We start from the raw sequence: 19,966 nt of genomic DNA on the forward strand, positions 1-19,966 counted from the left end.
AGACCGGAGTTCGCCGCTTGGTAATAAGTGCAGCTGGAGTTAGCTTCCTTAACTAGCTTCCTGCTGTCCGTATATTTAAACAGTTCACAGTATTTTTACATAAAAAGTAAACACACACAGTTCAGGTGAGAATATTTTATTAAAGTTGATAAAAAGTCAATTTGTAGTTTGTTTTTTTGGCTGTTTGTGTTTTGAAATAAGTTACGTAACAATCAGCTGATCAGTCACATGACCCTCTAAACACACCGACATTGTTTGTAATAGGTCGTGATCAGGTGGTCAGGTGATGTAAGGCTGACAGGTGGAGTCTGATGACAGCTGATTATTCATAATTAACATTTGGCACATTAATACATTTATCTGATACAAACTGTTTCAAGTGTTCTGTTCTTATCAAGCTAAAAAAAATATACATGACTGAGCTCTTACACACTGCTAGTTACTGAGTTAACTCCTTATTAACTATAACTAAGTAGTTCCACTTTGTTAAACTCAGACGTATGAAACTTCTACAATTTGTATTCATTGTTAATTCAAGGAGTGGAGGCTGCTTTGCTTAGCTTAACGACCGTTAGTTCGCCAGTCAGCAATACTAAGGGTTAGGTTTAGGGATGAAGTCCAAGGACAAATACTAAGGGTTAGGTTTAGGGACTAAGTCCACGGACAAATACTAAGGGTTAGGGTTAGGGATGAAGTCCACCGATAGTCCCACTATAGTCCCACTATAGTCCACTGATCAATTCCAAGGGTTAGGATTAGGCATAAAGTCAGAGTTCTGGCTGGGTAGTAGCCTATGTCACAGATTTACTCAGTGCTATCTTTATTAGAAAGGAGTTAACAGATCAATGTGTAGTTGAGTGTCTTGATAGTAAGAGAGCAGCACCCTCTGCTGGCTGTTTGACAGTCAGGAAAAAACAACCTCTTTTTGGTACAAAAGCCAAACTGATACTTTCTGACTGAATAATCCAACATTAAAGTGTGGTAAATGTTAGATTAATACATCATAAATATTTCACACTTTGAGTCCTTGATTTTTCTTCCCACGATTAAAGAGACCCAAAAATCTCAACCTTCAACCACTCTCTCTCTCTTTCTGAGTTCAAACCAGTTTAGACCAGTTCAAACTGGTTCAGTTCCAGCTGAGGCTGAGTCCTTGGGCCATCATGACCTGCTCCAGATCCTGGTCCTCCTGTCGTTCTTGCAGTCTCTGCTCCTCCAGCAGAGATACCAGAGCGTCTCTCTGCTCCACCACCTCCAACATCTCCTCCAGGATCAGACGCTCCTCCACCAGCTGACATGCCGCCTTCAGGTGGTCTGAGGTAACGCAGGTACAGAGAGAGAATCAGGTAGGGTCACTATGATATGTTGTAATTAATGTGTTTCATTGGTCTCTATGAAACTTCATATATTGGCGTCGTCTGGGTCGTCATGTATCAAGATGATTGATTATTGATCAGTGATTGATCTCTGTGAAACATCATATTTTAGTGTGATCTGAATATTTATGTATCACAATGATTATTAATCAGTGATTGATTACCATCGACGGCCATCCTCTCCCTGAGTTCCTGCTGCAGACGACTCTGACGGTCCTCCAACTCCAGCTCCCGAGCACTGAAACACAGACAGACTTAGACCTGGGCCTACACAGTCCTAATTCACCTCAGGTACCTGGCCCTGAAATATACACAACATCCAGGAGGCCTTAATAGACCTGGATTGTGTAGGACCTTGTAAATTAGGATCTCCTCGATGGTTCTGGTGGACTTAGCCCTGGTTCTGGTGTTTTTACTCACAATATCATGAGTTCAGACTCGTAGCGGAGCAGAGAGTTCTTCTGCTGGACCAGCTGAAACAACTGCTGCATCAGAGCTGGATTCTCCAATTTGCCAAGACCTGTAGGGACAGAGACAGACTGCTGGACCGGACTGCACAAGGGACAGTGTGTGTTGTGCCATGAACAGCGAATGTCATGAGATCAGTGAGGTGTTAAAAACAGGCAAAACTCACCTTCCAGGTGGAGCTCCAAGTCTGGGCCGTCATTTTCTCCCCAGTAATCTGAAGGAACACACACACAAAGCTGAGTTCAGTCTAACAAACACACATCAATAATCTGTATCATTCATGTACAGCTTTCCATCCAATGTATATATATAAACTTAATTTATACACTCATTGAAACATGCATATAAAATGTGTGTGCATGTTGGTACCTGCTTCTCCTCTCAGAGCTTTCTCCACCATCACTCCTCTCTCCTCCAGCTGTCCCTGCTTTTCCTCCACCTGCTGCAGCTGCCTCTGGATCATCTGAAACACACACACAGTCTCACCTGTCTCACTCCATCAATCTGGACAGACTCGAAACTCAGTGCTCAGTTTGAACTTTACCTGAGCTTTGTGGAGTCTCTTCAGCTGGTCTTGTTTCGCCGTCCGTCTCGCAGCTCTCTGGACTCGTCGTGTGATTTTGGCGTCCAAGTCTTCGTTGTCCTCCTCCTGTCCCCTCTGGAATAGAGTCTCCTTTACACTCAAACTGGACTGCTCTTTAGGCTGGGCCAGAACCCCCACCACCTCGGTGGGACACGAAGAGTGTCCATCTGAGTCCTGGAGGGCGGCCGAGTCCTTCTTAGAACGTCTCTGCAGAAAAAACAAAGTCCACACATCACACAGAGTCTGGACTGTTAGACCACCATGAACCAGAGTCCTGATCACATGGTCACATGATGACCAGTGCTCGTACCTTGACGGCATACGCTCGTTTAAAGGCCAGAGCGTGAGGGACGTACGCAGGCTGAGAGACACGAGGGACAGAGAATCAAAAACAGACAAGACTTTAAGAGGTCAAACAAGTCGCACAAACAGAGACTTTTCCATGTACAGTCAAGTCAGTCCAGACCAGTGTGAAGTCAACAGAGAGGCTTGGACAGTCAGGACAAGTCTGTTTTAAGACGTTCTGATTGGTCAGACAAGTCTCGAGTTAATTGATTGATGACTTGTATCGGTATCAGTACGTAGAGAACAGTGATCCACGTTCTATTTATCTAACACGACTTCTCTCAGCTACAGTCACAAAACCAACTAAAACACAGATTTCCTACAAAGCAGAGGTCCCTGAATGCAGCACAACTGGTACCTCCTGATTCTCCTCCTCTTCCTCTTTTAACGAGACTCTCTGAATCTCTGCCGTGAGGTCGACCAGCTCCAAACGCAGCTTCAAACATTACAACAGGACAGATAATGATTCACAAGATATCAGACTTTCAGTTACAAATCCAGGTATTAGCCTGATCCCTTAACTCAAGACAGTAAACAGTGGGGAGTAGAGGAGCCTCTGATCCTGTAGACCATAGAATAGACTTGATACGCTGGTTCAGATCCTGAATACAGGAGCTCTGTCCGGTGGAGTCCCTCAGGGCTCAAGTTTAAGATCTCTATGATTTAACCGATACAACCTCCACTACAGGTCATGTGATCAGAAGACAGTTAATCAGAAGACCGTGTGAGCGCTCAGAGCAAAATCATTTCATCTTAAGTGATGATGTCAGGCTGAGGTGTGTGTGAGTCTTACATTGGTTCTGGGATTCAGTGAACACCTGTGCAGCAGGACCGATGACTCCAGGTCGGACTCCTCCGTCAGACCTCTCCACACACCTGAACACGGAAAAGTTCAGTTTTGATGTCATCACTGGGACCTCACAGTGAAATACATGTTTGTGTCTGAAATCGTCACCTGTTCCTCTTTTATGATTGGTTGCTTCCTTCTTCATCCTCTCAACAGGTAAAGTTGCGCCCCTCTTCTTCTTCCTCTTCTCCATCCTGTTTCCAGAAAACACCGCCCTCAACAGGGCTCTGGCTCCACCCCCATCCATCTCCAGCTGTCTTGTAGGCGGAGCCTCTTTGACTCCTTTCAGCTGGCGTAGAAGTGATCCGCTACCAGCCTGCAGAGGGGGCAGGCGAGGGGGGAGGGTGTGTGCTCCTTTGTGTCTCCTCCTCCATCTCTCTACTTCTGACTCCACCCCCTCCAGCTCCAGCTGAAGCCCCTCCTTCTCTGGCTCTGCCTCTCTGTCCTGCTTCAGAGGAGGAACTTCCGGGCTGATGTCATCAAATGAGCCTCGACCGCTACTTGAGTGCTTTTTTCCTGGTCCCTGGTCTTCCGTGATAACAAAAGGTTTGATCAGTGTGGGCGAAATTGAGTCCCCATCATCATGGGTGGAGTCTGGTATGGTGATGAAGGAAGAGGTGGAGGGCGTGTAGACATGTGGGCGGGGCTCAAGAGGAGTTGAGTTGGTTGTGAAAGATGGATGGCTGGAGGTGGAGTCTGGCTCCACAGGTGTGCTTGAGTGTGTGATGATGTCACTTCCTATTTAAAAAAAATAGTGGGGGGAAACCAGCATTAAAATAAAACAAAGTCTTAAGGAACTGAAATTTTAAAGTTTCATTAGATCAGAAACATTTTTTTCATCAGCTGGATGCATCCCTCACAAACGTCTTTAGATGATCATTAAATATCTGATGAGGATATTTTGAAATCTTAATAACAAACTTAACTAGTTTGCATTCCCAGGAACTCCCTCTGTGTTTCAACAGCTGTGTAAACTCCACAAACACCGTTACGTTCAGCTGAAGGTCTCCAGTTTACAGGGTCACTTCTAAAACTGTAACACGGGGAGAGACGCATTTGCGGTGGGCTGAGAGAAGACTACTGTTACAAGCTGCTAATTCAAGTGAATCACAGCTTCTTCTTTTGAAAAAACACACACATACAAAAAAAGATAGAATAAATTAAAGAAATAGAAATCAAGTGAATCACACGTTTGTGTGATCATGGACGGCGGGCTGAAAAAAAATACTGCGGTTAATCTCCCAATCAGACACGTTCAGCATGCAGGCCCTGCCCCCCGAAAGTCCCAGGACCTTTGAAAAGTACTGACCCCCTAGCAGGAGCTTTTTAGGGGGGAGATTATCTACCCCTGTGCTAAATTTAGACCCTGGGTCCACCGGTCAAAGCGCACCTAGTTCCGGGGTAAAGTTCCTCCAGTCGAAAAATGCCTATAGTTTCAGGGGACACCATTACCAAAGATTACCCAGATTCACAGCAAAACAAAATAAAGAAAAACAGAGGTTTCAGAGGAATACTGACTTTTCATTAATATTGAGGTGAATATCAGCATCATGTTAGTCCAGATTTAATGTTTTTTTTAATGGAGTTTGGTCTATACCTGTCTCATCCTCCTCTATCAGGAGCCACAGACCAGAGCGACGCTCTGAGTCCCAGGGGCTATACTCCCCCTCTACCAGCAGAGGGAGACACGACATCACAACATCACAACACAAAACAACACAACACAACAGTACAAAACAACACAACATCACCATAAAACAGAACATCACGAAACCACAAGACAACAACACAAAACAACACAACAACACAACAATACAAAACAACACAACATCACCATAAAACAGAACAGCACAACATCACAATACAACACAACATCATAACTAGGAAATAACTCTACAGAGGACAACACAACAAAATATCACAACAAACCATTTATCAAGACATCAATGAGGGATTCAAACTACAGACCTGATAGAAAAATAAATCTCACCGTCACTGGACTCCATCTCACTGTCTGCCTCCTCTCCATCATCCTCCATCTCTCCCTCTTCCTCTTCATCCTCCTCCTCATCCTCCTCTCCCTCCTCCTCCTCCTCCTTCTCCTTGTTGCGTCTCAGATGGAGCAGCAGAGTTTCTCTCCATGTTGCTCCAACCTCCTCATCCTCCTCTTCCATCTCTGACTCTGAGCTAAAAAGCACACACACACACACACACACTGAGCCCACTGAGGTATGGAGGGCCAACAACGACAGAAAATAAACAAGAACCAAAAGACACAAATCTTAATCCTGAAACATGAAATAAGTTATTCAATTTTTTTTCTTCTACAATAATTTTTTTGGTTTAAAATCATAATTTTTGTGGCATTAGTTAGTTAGTTTTTTGGCCCTGTCAGCTCTCCATACACAGGGCTCTCAGACCTGGACTTGTCCTCTGGTTTCTTCTCAACGGCCAGGTCCAGGTCCAAGTCAAGATTGAAGCGATTCAGCACCTCCTCTGAGACCTCTTCAGGCTCCTCCCCCTCCTCTAGAAGCCCCGCCTTCGTGGTCGAGCTGCAGCGGTAGTTTTCCAGCTCGATCCTCTCGGGCGTGGCCGTCTTCATAGAAACCGCTGCGCGCACGCCAGTACAGCCGCGCACACACACAGACACACACAGAAACACACACACACTAAAGCCCACAGTGATGCAGTTTAAGGAGCATGCTCAGTGCAAACAGGCGAGTTAAACAACAACATGGTGAACAGAGCTCACCTGAGGAGCGGCGACGGGCCAGAGAGACCAGGGAGTTTGCAGAACAGAGCGAGGGGGCGGAGCTTAGAGACACCTGTCGGCATTACAAGCACACACATTATAACAGTTATTAGAACTGATGATTAATTATTAATAAACATATTGATTAATTGCATCACAGAAACAGTGTCTCATTAATGTATGTGTTGTATGTGTCTTATATGTGTTTATAAGCCTAGCATCTTTTCAGGAACTACATACAAACAGCTGGAAGCCCTCATAACCACCTGTTTGCACAATGCTAACAGCCCTGTACACACTAGCAACAATCATGAACTTCCTGGTGTCAACATAATACTATTGTAACTTTAGGAGCACCCGCACATTAAGGCTGTAACACCTGAACAAACCCCCGTACAAACACCTTTTTAAACTACATGGGTTCAGGGTTAGGGTTAGGTACAAGAAATATTCAATATTCTTCTGATCATAACCAACTGTCCTCACTCCACTCCTGTCTGAATGAAGTTAAAAGATGTCTGTCTCACAATTTTCTCCAACTCAACACAGACAAATCTGAAATCATGCTCATTGGTCCGCACTCATCTCTCCTCACTTCAGCTTGGTTCTCCTGTCACCCCCCACTGCAAGAATCTTGGCATCACCTTTGATAAAGACCTTAACTTCAACCAATATATCAAAACTAGACTTCAGTCTTGTTTCTACCAGCTGCACAAAATCTCTTGGATCAGGCCCTTCTTTTCACATCATAACCTCGAAATTGTCATCCATGCATTCATCACTTCCTGATTAGATTTTTGTAACTCACTCTACACCTGCCTAAACAAACACAACCTCTCAAAACTCCAGTTAGTCCAAAACGCTGCTGCCAGACTCACACACACCAAGAAAAGGGAACACATCACACCCATTTTAGCCTCTCTTCACTGGTTGCCTGTGGGTTTTAGGATTGATTTTAAGATTTTAACTCTCACTTTTAAAGCAATAAATGGACTGGCCCCTGAGTACCTAAGTGATTGCCTTGAAATGTATGTCCCCAACTGCTGTCTGAGATCCTCCGGCAGGTCCCTCTTGGAACTTCCTAGAGTAAAGTTAAAAAACCAGAGGTGACCGGGCCTTTGCAATCAGGGCCCCGTCACTCTGGAATGACCTGCCAGAGGAGATCAGGCAAGCCACATCCTTGTCCTCTTTTAAATCTCTTTTAAAATTTGCTTTTACTTCTTAACGCTTAACTGACTTTTTAAATTCTCCATGGTTTTACTCACTACTAAACCTGTTTTTAAAAGGTGCTATAAAAATAAATGTATTATTATTATTACTATTAATATTTAAATAAAGTTTTCTTACAGTGGATGTTTGTAGAGAAGCAGATCTGTCAGTCCTCCTCCTCACACCCGGAGCGTTGAGATCCGAGTCACAGTTCTGCAGGCAGTAAAACCTCCCTGAAACACACACAATACATCAATACATTATCATCAACCTGTTATAATCAACATGTTAACCTTCAACATCAATGTGTTCAAGATCAAAAACAAACTAACAGATAAAACCATAAACAGGTGATGTTGGTCTGTACTCCTCTCTGACTCTGACTGAACTTCATCATTTTATAACCACTCTCTCTCAGAGGTCATGTGACCACTAGGCTCTGTTTGACTGCCCAAAGGCTCCATCTAACATACAGGAGAGCTTTGTGAAGGCACTATTTACACACACACACACACACGTAGGCATCATGTGGTTCATCAGTGTTAAATATGTGTGATGGTAAATGACAGCTGATCATACTGTAAACTATATTGTTCAGGGGGCGAAGACTGATGACACTGGGGGGGGGGGGGACCGGATACCACGGGGGCCGAGCGGGAACTTTGAATTTCTGTTTGTTTCTCATCATCCATCTATGAAGATGCCGCTTTGAAATTTTAACTATCAAAGACTAAATTTCCTGGAGATTTTCAAATTAAAGTTACCTGACTTACCAGTGATCATCAAGGCAAACATTGGAACACATGAAGAACTACACAGAGCTGAAATATACTTCTAGAGAGACTACACTATTTTGAAAACCAGTTAGGTTAATGTTGGATTGTAACTGGGATTAATAACATACGTGAGTTAAAAATGAATTGTTTATTTACAGAAGGTAGTCTTATACATATTATAAGCAAACTCATCCATGCTAATGCTGACATGCTGTTATGTCTTTGTTTTATCTTGTTTTTTTTATTGTGTGTATGTAGGATTATTTTCAATCTGCTTTATTTATTGAAAAATTAACATAAAAAGTATAAACAAATAACATACATATGCATTAATAATACATATATCCATGTACATTAAACCTGAATCAGTTTTAAAAGCTTGTGTTCTTAGTTCTCAGTTTTCAGTAAATGTATAGAAGATCATATACTGTATAACACATCTAGTAGTTTCAGTGACGTCACCCACTGAAGTGCAGATTTGAAGCTAATGGCTGCCAGTTGCCATATTGGAATTTCTACCTCAAACTCACTTCCTGTTGACCTAGCATGACGCAGGCCTTTAGCATCCTCGCTATCTGCTACAGCGTGCCAGTCTGTCAGTCAAGCTAGTCGTGACCCCATGTACAGTGTGTTGAGATACTGAAATAAGCTAGTAAGACCAAAATCGTTTTTTGAACCAGGGTGTTTAACATGAACACAGCACTTCCACATTGGCTTCATATTTCAACCACAGACTGTATAAATAATGGACGTAGTATCCGTGACGCAACCCATCTGTTTCTGAAGAGCTGTTTTGAGGCCAATCATCGGCGGCAGCCATATTGCTGCTGTCGAGCAATTGTGATGTAAAGAGGCGAGCTTTGAGCCTCCTAGCCAACAGCTACAGTGTTCCCGCCTGTCAATCAAGTCAGCTGTGCCTCTCATTGAATGACTCATAATCTAAATATCTTCGAAATTGCTGCATTAGAAACACGTTAGTTACAGTGATCGAGAAATTAGCTATCCAGAATACACTTGTCTTTTGTACCAGGCTGTAAATATGTTTATTTCTGCTGTAAGGTTCCCCTTTTTTTTAATTGGTGTGTATGTGGTTTCTGGTACTTACGGAGCCAGCCTCAAGCAGATCCTCAATGAACTGCAGTTTTTAGCACTTCCGCAGTGGACTCATATTTTTAGATCGGAGGTTGCCGCTTGATTTTTACACTGGTTGAGGTTGCCGATGGAGAAAAACTGCTCTATTGTTTAGTTTTGAATCTAAAATAAATAATTGAACATTAAATGTGTTTGAATATGGGATTATGTTTATGGTACTGATCTTGTTCAGTTTGATATTTCTTAATGAAATGATTTGGACCATGATACAATAACTGAGCTGTGAATGAAAAACCACTGAGCACATCAGTTGTTGTTTCACTGAGACACACGTCTTAAACCAGTTCATACCTCAATGACTTCTTCTGGATGATACAGGTGTGATTAACAGGTCATTACATACACACACTAGTATACCTGTAAATATGTAGAGGCTATATGTACTGTATGTAGTGGAAATAGGCCAGCTAAGTGTTAGCGTGTCATTGACATGTCATCGACACATCTGCTGTGACAGAGCAGCTTTATGCTGTGGACACAAGAACAGGCTGACAGTCATGTGTTAATCCTCAGGCTGTCCAAAGATCCTCTATTAATGACAGACTGTTCACACATATTACATTTCAAAGACACTAACGGACAGAGCGATCACATGATCAGAAAAAGGAGCAGTAATGCTCAGAATAAATTCAAGCAAGGAGTTGGAGGTCAAAGGTCAGAACTCGCCTAAAGAGTTCAGTTAACTGATTATTCTGTTCATAAGAGGCTCTGTGTATTTACTGAACATCATAAGAGAGGAGGATATAAGACGTGGTTCATAGTTTGATCAATTATTAATATCAACAACTATTAAAATATTCAATCACTGCATACCAAATCATAAACAGGTAACCAGGAGCACCCACCTGTGGAGTGGTCAAAGGTGTAGGCAGCCAGTCTGAGGGCGGAGTTACAGGTGAAACACTGAAAACAGGTGCGATGGAAAAACAAACCCTCAGCGCTCAGCCGCTCCATCAGATAGACCCGGTCCTTACAGAAATAACACTGGCCTGAGGACTGAGAGACAGAGATGGCAGGCAATGAGACACAGACAAGGACTGAGACACAGATTGGCACTGAGAGACAGACAGTTACCAAGAGACAGACAGACGGGTACAGAGACACAGATAGGTACTGAAAGAGAGACAGATCAGGTTTTTACCGAGGTCACTTCCTCCGGACTCTGAATCTGATTGGTAATTTGCTCAGCCAATGAGCTCACTTCACTAGTCTGCAGACAGACAGACAGACAGACAGGCAGGCAGACAGACAGAGAGACAGACAGCAGACAGATGGACAGAGAAGACTATTTAAATGTCACACACAGAGCTGCGTTTCACAGTACAGTTGATCACTGCAGATAATTATACCTGTACATCTGCCTAAACCTCTATGACCTTTGTTACCTGTATCAACAATCTGTAAGGGCGGTATAAACTAGTACAAACCAGTACATGTGGATCTGTTGATCTGAGACACACTGATATCTGATGGAACATAAAAAGTTAACATTAAACTTGTCTGGTCATGTGACCAACAGTGAGGACAGTTACTGATCACATGATCATTTAAGATCAATAGAGCTCCTCTAATGACAGTCTGAAACATCATCAGGAGCTACAGACTGCAGCCTGAGGACACAGGGAGGATAACGGTCAAACTAAACAAGGACGACTAAAGAAGGACTCAGGAAGTACAGAGGACGAGGAGACAAAGACTGATGAGGAAACGAGGACAGCTGTTGGGGAAACAGGGTGAACTGTGTTTGATGCGTCTGAGAGTTTTGTCTCTTGGCGAGTTTATATATCACTACACACTACCACGGTTACCCAGAATGCACTGCAGCTCAGTACCTGCTCCTTTCCGCTGAGAGCAGACTGAGACCTGATCTTCTCTTTGAATCGAAAACTCAACTGCTCCTGTTGAAGGGTTCTTTTCCTCTGATGGAGGCGATCCCATGGAGACAAACAGGAAGACGGACAGGGGACAACTTTAAAAACCTTTGATTCCTTTAGGAACAAATCAATACATTTGTCTTTACTGCCCTCTATTCCTCTTTACTACCCTCTACTGTTCTCTACTATCAACAGTTATTACCGGTCTCCATGATGACGGCTGTACTGTAGCTTCAGTGGAAGGGCATTCTGGAGACTGTGGTAGAGACACCAGCTCCCCCTGCTGGTTGACATGTAGAGTCACACACAGTGTTCACATTAATGATTGATTGTTGGAGTACACTCTACCTAATCAATACACCAATAAGCAAACATATTAATCACCTGGCTCTTTGGCAACTGGTCACCCTGCGTGCATGTGTCTGTGTGTGTGTGTGATGTCACTAGTCTTACTTGTCGACGTGTTGCTGCAACAGAAGAAGAAGCAGACGAAGTCTTGCTGGGAGTGGAGTTCTCTTCCAGCTTCGCCTGCAGCTGATTGGCCATCAGACGCACTTTGGAGTGACTGGACCCGCCCACATCGTTCACCTGGCTGTCGTCGCCTCCGTTCAGGTCACATGACTGGAAACAAAAACTTAATCAATCTACCAAAGTCTCTCTGAAACATCTTAATGTAAGTGTTATTATCTGGTCCTTCAAAGCAAACGTCTAATAGAAACACTGAACTCAGATTTTTCTTTGCTTTCTAACGAGTTGAAGAGTTAAATGAACCGTTGCTGTGATTCATACAACTAAAGTGTTCACTCTGACCTCCAGCTGCTCTTGGCTGGTCTTCCTCCGTTTACCTCGAGCTTCTCTCAGCTCCTGCAGTGACAAAGGCATGTTTACAATTCAAAACCATGTCAGCAAAAACAGAATAATGAGGATAATAAATAAAGAGATGCAGCACCAATTAAAAAAAAGCTGGGACACTGTCAAAACAGATTTTCTTTCATTAAAAATGTATGCTCTTTTAAATTAGATGCCAGAAACATGTTCCAGGTAAAGTTGGGGAAGGGACAAAAACACTGAAAAAGTTATGTAATGGTAAAAAAGTACCTGGAAGAACATCACCCAAATAATTAGCTTATTTCTTAACAGGTTAGTAACATGACTGGATATAAAAAGGACACCTCAGAGAGTCAGAGTCTCTCAGAGGTAAAGATGGGAAGAGGTTCACCCCTCTGTAAGGTTAAGGGATTTCAGATTAATGTCAAATTGAGAAAGAATTTGTGGATTTAATTATTCACAGTACATAATATCATTACAAGATTGAGAGATTCTAAAGAAATTCCAGAACAAAAGGAACAAAGCTCAAAACCAATATTGAAGGGGTATTGATCTTTGGACCCTCAGGTGGCATTGCATTGAAAAAAACAGACATTACTCTGTAGTGGAAATCACTGCACGGTTCTCTAAATCACATCCAAAAAACAGTTTGTCGCTGCATCCACAAATGCAGGTTCAAACAGCACCATGCAAAGAGGAAACCAAACATACCATAATCCAGAAACACTGGCGACCTCTCTAGGCCTGAGGAAAACTGTCCTGTGTTCTGATTTATCAAAATTTGACATTCTTTTTGGTTGTTCTCAGCTCTAAAGAGGAGCGGTGCCAACCAGCTTGTTAGCATACAGTTTAAAAGCCAGCATTCCTGATGGTGTGGGGATGTCCCAAAGTGTTGAGCAGCTGAATCCCTATATCAGGTAAATTTAAAATGGGCATATATTTATCATAAAACAATAAAGCATTTGATATGTTCTCTTTGCACTAGTTGCAATTAATATTTTAAAACAACCAAATCCGAATTTTATTTAAATATTCCACAGCGTTTTGCGCAACTTTTGTCAAGTTAGGGGTTGTAATGATAAATACAAAGAGTTGTGGAAACCTTTGGATTCCTCTTCCTGGATGGACTGAGTCCCATTCTGCTGAGCAGCGAGGCCGGTGCGATGAGAGCTGATCTCAGGTCCGAAATCTGACTCAGACAGCCTGAAACCACAAAAGAAAAAGACACAACAGAGACAAATTATCATCCAATCACATATGTGACATCTTCAGACAGCTGCTGAGAGGATCAAGAAGCTGATGTTTGTCGAAACTGGTAAAAGATACATTTTGAGTACTCAAAGTGTTCATTCAGCACCACTTTAGTCAAAGAGGATTATTTGATTGGATGCAACAAGTTATATCTGGCAGTATGTCTCTGGTCTGAGAGCTCCTTGCCCTTACATATGCATGCATGGGATGCCAAAGAATGAGGCAGGGAGAGCACACCTCCCCTGCCTTTCATGTGCATACATGAAAAGCCAAGTGAGGGAGAGCAGCAGCAAAGACCACAGAACACACATCAGTGACAATACACGACACTTGTAAAATCACACACAGCGTAAAAAGGAGGAGCTGGGGTGGAGGCAGTGTGCAAAGGAAGCAGGTAAAGCAGTTTAAATGGAACACCAATTTTGACATTTGCCAATTGGATGTGTAGAAGGTAATCAGCTGAGCTGTCAGCTGATATGTGCTGGTGCTAGGATTAGCTGATGTACTATGGGCTGAGCTTGACTTCGTGGCCTTCCTGAACTGACACTGAACTGTGGAGTCTCACCAGCAGGGGGCGGTGTGTCTTTGAGCAGCTGGTAGAACTGGATCAGGTACATCACCATGGACAGAGAGTCTGGCTCTCCCACTAAAGACATCTCCTCCACCGTCATCAGAGGAGAAATCCCAAACTCCCGCTCAGCCACGTCGAAGCCCAGACGAGTGTTTTCCTCCACAGAAGACTTGTCCAGAGAATCGAAGTCTCTGAGGACAGGCAGGAAGAGTGAGAAGGGACAGGAAGAAGAGCAGGGTCACACAATGACTTCATGGCAAAGTATCATGATGCTTCGTGTATCTGCAGAGGTTTACATGAGATCAGGTCGGTATCGATGAATCAGAGCACACAGGGCCAGGCCGCTCTTCCAGGAAGTAGTCAGGTCACTAACCGAGACGCCATGGTAACCCTGTGTCTGGTCCTGACACCAAGACAGCAACTTATTGGACTGAGAGACAGAACCTGTGGGGACAACACATCAGACCCATGACTTCAAAGGTATCACATCAGAAACATCAGACAGGAGACAGGAAGTGAAACAAAACTTACTCTGACGGACGAGTCCAGATGATGGTCGACAAATGATGTCATCATCTGAAACATTATTTGTTCCTTCGCCTGTGTTCACCAGGTGTCTCACCTGGAAGACAAACTTTGTCATTGCTTTTGTGACCAGAGAGAGACGTTATATGTGTGTGTGTGTGTGTGTGTGTGTGTGTGTGTGTGTGTGTGTGTGTGTGTGTGTGTGTGTGTGTGTGTGTGTGTGTGTGTGTGTGCAGGAACCTGAGCAGGTGTGATGATCTGTGTGTTGATGTTCGGGTATCTTGTTGTTGGATCAACTGTAAACAAACTGAAGTTCTTCTGAAGGTTCTCTGGAGTTGTCTGAGCAAGGAGACGGTACACCGACTCTCTGACAGACAGACAGACAGACAGACAGACAGACAGACAGACAGACAGACAGACAGACAGACAGACAGACAGACAGACAGACAGCAACAGGTGGGTCATGTTCAGTTGTATGCATGTATAAGTAATGGACCCCCAACCGGCCAATCAGAACGCAGTACTAACTCCGTGGTATATTGCTGTGTAACTGACCTCTCTGCCAGCACGTCCAGAGCGGCTCCTCCTTGAGACCAGCTCCTGATCATCCAGGCCGAGTCCAGAGCTGCCAAAAAACCCCGAGCTATACCGGTCCCCATGGGCCAGAACGGCTGCACACAGACAGGGAGGGGAAGGAAGGAGACAGGTTAAAAAGACAGACAGGTAAGAGAGACAGACAGATCAACATCAACAAACTGTCTAATTCAAAGAGAGTACTGGTTTACAGATATGGTCTCTAAACTGTCTCACCTCATGTGGCCTGTCTCATCTATAACAGCCTGTCTCACCTCTCACTGCCTGTCTCACCTCAGGCAGCCTGTCTCAACTCTCACTGCTTGTCTCACCTCTCATGACCTGTCTCAGCTTTTAAAGCCGCTCACCTCTCATGAACTCTTACCTCTTTAACTGCCTGTCTCACCTTTAACTGCCTGTCTCACCTTTAACAGCCTGTCTCACCTTTAACTGCCTGTCTCACCTTTAACTGCCTGTCTCACCTTTAACTGCCTGTCTCACCTTTAAAAGCCTGTCTCACCTTTAACAGACTGTCTCACCTCTTACAGCCTGTCTCATCTTTAACAGCCTGTCTCACCTCTCATGAACTGTCTCACCTCTTACAGCCTGTCTCATCTTTAACAGCCTGTCTCACCTCTTACAGCCTGTATCATCTTTAACAGCCTGTCTCACCTCTTACAGCCTGTATCATCTTTAACAGCCTGTCTCACCTCTTACAGCCTGTATCATCTTTAACAGCCTGTCTCACCTCTTACAGCCTGTATCATCTTTAACATCCTGTCTCACCTCAGGCAGCTTGTCTCACCTCAGGCAGCTTGTCTCACCTCAGGCAGCTTGTCTCACCTCAGGCAGCTTGTCTCACCTCTTACAGCCTGTCTCATCTTTAACAGCCTGTCTCACCTCAGGCAGCTTGTCTCACCTCTTACAGCCTGTCTCATCTTTAACAGCCTGTCTCACCTCAGGCAGCTTGTCTCTCCTATAAAATCCTGTCTCACCTCTTACAGCCTGTCTCATCTTTAACAGCCTGTCTCACCTCAGTCAGCTTGTCTCTCCTATAACAGCCTGTCTCACCTTAGGCAGCCTGTCTCACCTCTCACTGCCTGTCTCACATCTTAAATCCTGTCTCACCTATAACAGCCTGTCTCACCTCAGGCAGCCTGTCTCACCTATAACAGCTTGTCTCAGCTTTCACTGCCTGTCTCACCTCTCACTGCCTGGCTGTCGCACCTGTAACAGCTTGTCTCACCTCTCATGACCTGTCTCACCTCTAACAGCCTGTCTCACTTCTCACTGCCCGTCTCACCTCCAGTAGACTGTCTCCCACCAGACTGACGAGCAGCTGGTGTCCGTTGCGTTGGCAGACCATGGCAGCGTTTTCAGAGGCGTACATGCAGGTGAAGTCAAACATGGCGACGTCGGGCTGACCATAGTGGTTCATGGCGAAGTCCAGGGAAGGCAGCTGATGATTGGTTGAGAAGTTTGCGGCCTCCCGGGCGTACGCCTGCAATGCATTTTGGTCCACGTTGCACCGAGAGAGGAGCTGCTCTGTGTCTGCAAAGTCCTGAAGAACGGAGGGAGGGATATTTAACCAGACTAACTTTATTCTTACTTTGACTTGTTCTAACTTGGACTGTGCTGTGTCTCCAGGTGTGCGGTCCTACCTGAAGTATGACTCCTTTGTCCAGCAGACTCTGTTTCTTTGCCGTCATCACAAAGTAGTGCGTGTCATCTTTGTAGTACACAATGTTCTCCAGGTCGATCCCTGACAGATTCACATGTTAGAACATGAGAACATACTAAAGACTCATGTTTATCAACACATTGTGAAAGTGTTATCCATGTCCATATTTGGTACCAGTTTCCTGTCGTAGTTCCTGGAAGAACCTCTGGTTGAAGATGAAGGCGACTCCACTGATCTCCTCCACTTTGGCCTCAGCTGTGGTGTTCCTGTTTTTAAAGTTTGCTGTAATGGCGATGGCCAACTTCCCCCTGAACTCTTTACGTCTGAAGCCTGATCACACGGATAGACAGATGTGAGGAAGCATTTTGCATATGTGTATTTATTTCAACAAAAAGCTGCAAATAATCACACAACTTGCTAACACTAAGTCACAAGACTGCTGGTTAGCATGAAGTTAAAGAAGCAGTGAGTCTTTCTGGGGTTCAGACTCTTGTACTCAGACTTCTTCAGGTGCTGTCTCTGGTGTACCTGGCAGGGTGTTCCTGCGTCCATCTGCTCCTATGATCACATCAAACTCCAGCTGGTTCAGCGGTTCAGCCTTTGGACTCACCTCCATCCTCCAGCCCAGCTCTGCACAGGTACACAGGTAGACAGGAAGAGAAGTACATATGTGGTGAGGTGGTCAGGCAGACTGGTTCACACGTACACAGGTAGAGATATAACTAAATCAACAACAGGTAAGTCCTGTTTCTTGTCCCTGTCTCTCACTGCGTCTGCTCTGGTCCTCCGGCGGCTCCACCAGCTTCTTGAACTCCACGTTCACATGGACCTCCACCCCCAGCAGTAAGGCCACCTTCAGCAGGATGAGCTGCAGCTGTCGGATACCTGCAAGCAGGAAAAGGCTGCTGATTGGAGGATCCAGATGATTGACAGACAGGTGTAATGGATCAAAGAGACTCACTGATGTGGTCGATGGAGCCGGCGCAGAACTTCCCGTAGAACTTTTTGGCACCGAGGCCCCGCAGGTCGTGGATGGTGTAGGGCCACAGGTGCAGCACGTTGTTCCTGGAGAACGAGTCCCTCTTCTCTAACAGCACCACCCGAGCTCCCATGAAACCTAGCTCCACTGCTGTCCTCAGACCACAAGGGCCCGCCCCTATGATCACAACCTGACCAATCAGAGAGAGGGGGGGGGAGAGAGAGACAGCTGACCAATCACAAAGCTAGATACTTAATTACATTATTGTCTGTGTATTAATATCATATTGTGATTTTAGTAAATTGTTCATAACTGGTTGAACTCACAGTGGTGTTGGAACAGGCGCGGGCCCTCATGTACGCGGTCTGGGCGGCCCTTCGATCCAGTTTCGACCACAGGGGATTGGCCTTCCAGTAGTTAAGCCGTTTTTTGATTGGTCGGTACAGGGGCTTCTCTGCAGTGCTGCGGTCCAGCCGCAGGTGTTCACACAGCTGACCGAAGGACCACAGCACCGCCCTGCAGGTCGACGCCGACACAAACTCATCAAACAGCTCCTGGGCACGGCATTCTGGGAACGATTCGTCTCCCATGGCGACCACAGCGGCTGCAGGGCACCATGGGAGGGTGACACCTGCTGATGATGTCACAGATAGAGCCCAGGTCGCCCCCTGACATCAGAGAGACGTTCTGAAATGAATCAGGACAGGTGAGGTGGTGTGGATACTCATGGGTGAAGCTGTAGTTTATGATCCAATAAGATTCCTTATTGGATATCAGAATGATGATGACAATCATTCAGGTCTGTCTTGTATATTTGATTATATCTGTTTGCGACCCACAGGAGTAGCATGCTGTTCTGAAGGTGACTGTGTGTGTGTGTGTGTGTGTGTGTGTGTGTGTGTGTGTGTGTGTGTGTGTGTGTGTGTGTGTGTGTGTGTGTGTGTGTGTGTGTGTGTGTGTGTGTGTCTGTGTGTGTGAGTTGGCAGAGGTTCAGACGTCCCGCTGAGTGGACAGTAAACAGCAGACGAGCGTCCACATGGAGCCTGCAGTTGTTTACATGGAGCTTTAAAATCAGATATGTCATGATGATGTCCCCGGGTTAAGGTCACATGACCATCAGTGACATAGTGTCTGTGTTACAGTCTGTGTGTGTGTGTGTGAGAGAGAGAGTGTGAGCAGGGTGAACAAAGAAAACAAAGGAGCTCTTACAGAACAGATCCCTCTGTACCAAGCACCAACACACACAACAGTAAGTGGTGTTAGTAAATCAGACTAATTCACATTATATAAGAGATTAAAACCTAAATTAAAATAACTATGACGCAGCATTTGTTCAGTGAAATAAAATTTAAAAAATGTATACATTATCTATATTTTTATTTCATTTATACAGATATCTACACGTAGGCTACTTATATTTATCAAGTAAAAATGAAACCAAACATCATTCTCTTTTCTTCTGTATTAAAAAAATCCATAACTTCAACCAACTCCAGTCTCTATAATAAAATCTGTCAGGTAGGAGAGAACTGAACACACCTGCAGACAGCTCACACACAACACAGACAGTCACCCGTGTGTGTGTGTGTTTGTGTGTGTGCTGTCACTCAGCGGGAACACCTGTCTGACAAAAACTGTCAGGTACTCCTTTTTACCTGGAGATTCATTTAACAGTCAAACACCAGCTGCACACACTGTGAAACACACACACAGTGGTAACACACAAACACACACATAAACAAATTCAGAGTAATAAAGTGCTGAAAGTGTAAAATGCGTCAGTGTGTACTCACGTCTCACAGGGCCGCTCTGCATCTTCAACTGCTGCCAGCCTGCGTCTAAATCCACCCTAATCACACACACACACCGACTCTGAGGTCAGTGGGCGTGGCCAGAAATTACCATGCCCACTGAGCACAGACTAATCTTAATCTTAGTGTCTGAGCAAACAGGATTACAGAAAGAAGATCAGGAGTCACAGATCATGTTCATCATCACTGTCACCTTCATCATACCCCTCATCGATATCATCATCATCGATGTGTTTGCAGACGCAGCAGCGCCACCATCAGGTGTCACATGTATACACTAAAATTACTCCAATAACTACACACTGGGAAAAAGCCCCTCCAAAAACAAGAAAAAAAAACTTAATTCAAGGTACTCTTACCTTGTA

The 19,966-nt window shown here is 44.5% G+C and overlaps 1 protein-coding gene across 5 annotated transcripts; it reads right to left on the reverse strand.

The window, feature by feature from the left end:
• Nucleotides 1-120: 120 nt before the first annotated feature.
• Nucleotides 121-19,760, reverse strand: LOC117805257 (protein-methionine sulfoxide oxidase mical3a-like). 5 transcript variants are annotated; one of them, XM_034673930.1, is made up of 33 exons: nucleotides 19,584-19,760; nucleotides 18,117-18,477; nucleotides 17,773-17,980; nucleotides 17,580-17,696; nucleotides 17,340-17,441; nucleotides 16,986-17,141; nucleotides 16,792-16,892; nucleotides 16,434-16,691; nucleotides 15,113-15,228; nucleotides 14,798-14,924; nucleotides 14,564-14,654; nucleotides 14,329-14,476; nucleotides 14,027-14,223; nucleotides 13,313-13,413; nucleotides 12,193-12,246; nucleotides 11,836-12,003; nucleotides 11,585-11,665; nucleotides 11,341-11,427; nucleotides 10,650-10,718; nucleotides 10,354-10,504; nucleotides 7,719-7,813; nucleotides 6,372-6,444; nucleotides 6,040-6,229; nucleotides 5,610-5,806; nucleotides 3,728-4,357; nucleotides 3,566-3,648; nucleotides 2,738-2,788; nucleotides 2,389-2,634; nucleotides 2,214-2,307; nucleotides 2,011-2,058; nucleotides 1,797-1,896; nucleotides 1,541-1,614; nucleotides 121-1,314 (listed from the first exon to the last, which is right to left on the reverse strand). In XM_034673930.1, exons 2-33 carry the CDS (start codon nucleotides 18,378-18,380, stop codon nucleotides 1,130-1,132), a joined length of 4,662 nt encoding a protein of 1,553 aa, XP_034529821.1. In that variant the 5' UTR covers nucleotides 18,381-18,477; nucleotides 19,584-19,760; the 3' UTR covers nucleotides 121-1,129. The 5 variants fall into 5 exon arrangements, with proteins under 5 accessions (XP_034529821.1, XP_034529823.1, XP_034529822.1 ...); XM_034673932.1 differs by lacking the exon at nucleotides 10,650-10,718; XM_034673931.1 differs by lacking the exon at nucleotides 2,738-2,788.
• Between the last annotated feature and the right edge of the window lie 206 nt (nucleotides 19,761-19,966).

Source organism: Notolabrus celidotus, chromosome 21 (genome assembly GCF_009762535.1).
Source record: "Notolabrus celidotus isolate fNotCel1 chromosome 21, fNotCel1.pri, whole genome shotgun sequence".
Taxonomy (NCBI): domain Eukaryota; kingdom Metazoa; phylum Chordata; class Actinopteri; order Labriformes; family Labridae; genus Notolabrus; species Notolabrus celidotus.

What these genes read in the sequence shown, in the direction of transcription:
- LOC117805257 (XM_034673930.1), bottom strand. Translation starts at nt 18,380, where the DNA reads ATGGGAGACGAATCGTTCCCAGAATGCCGTGCCCAGGAGCTGTTTGAT. An exon ending in GGAACTACGACAGGAAACTG is followed by an intron (nt 16,893 to 16,985) that starts GTACCAAATATG and finishes TGAATCTGTCAG; the next exon opens with GGATCGACCTGGAGAACATT. An exon ending in CTGGACGTGCTGGCAGAGAG is followed by an intron (nt 14,925 to 15,112) that starts GTCAGTTACACA and finishes TCTGTCTGTCAG; the next exon opens with AGAGTCGGTGTACCGTCTCC.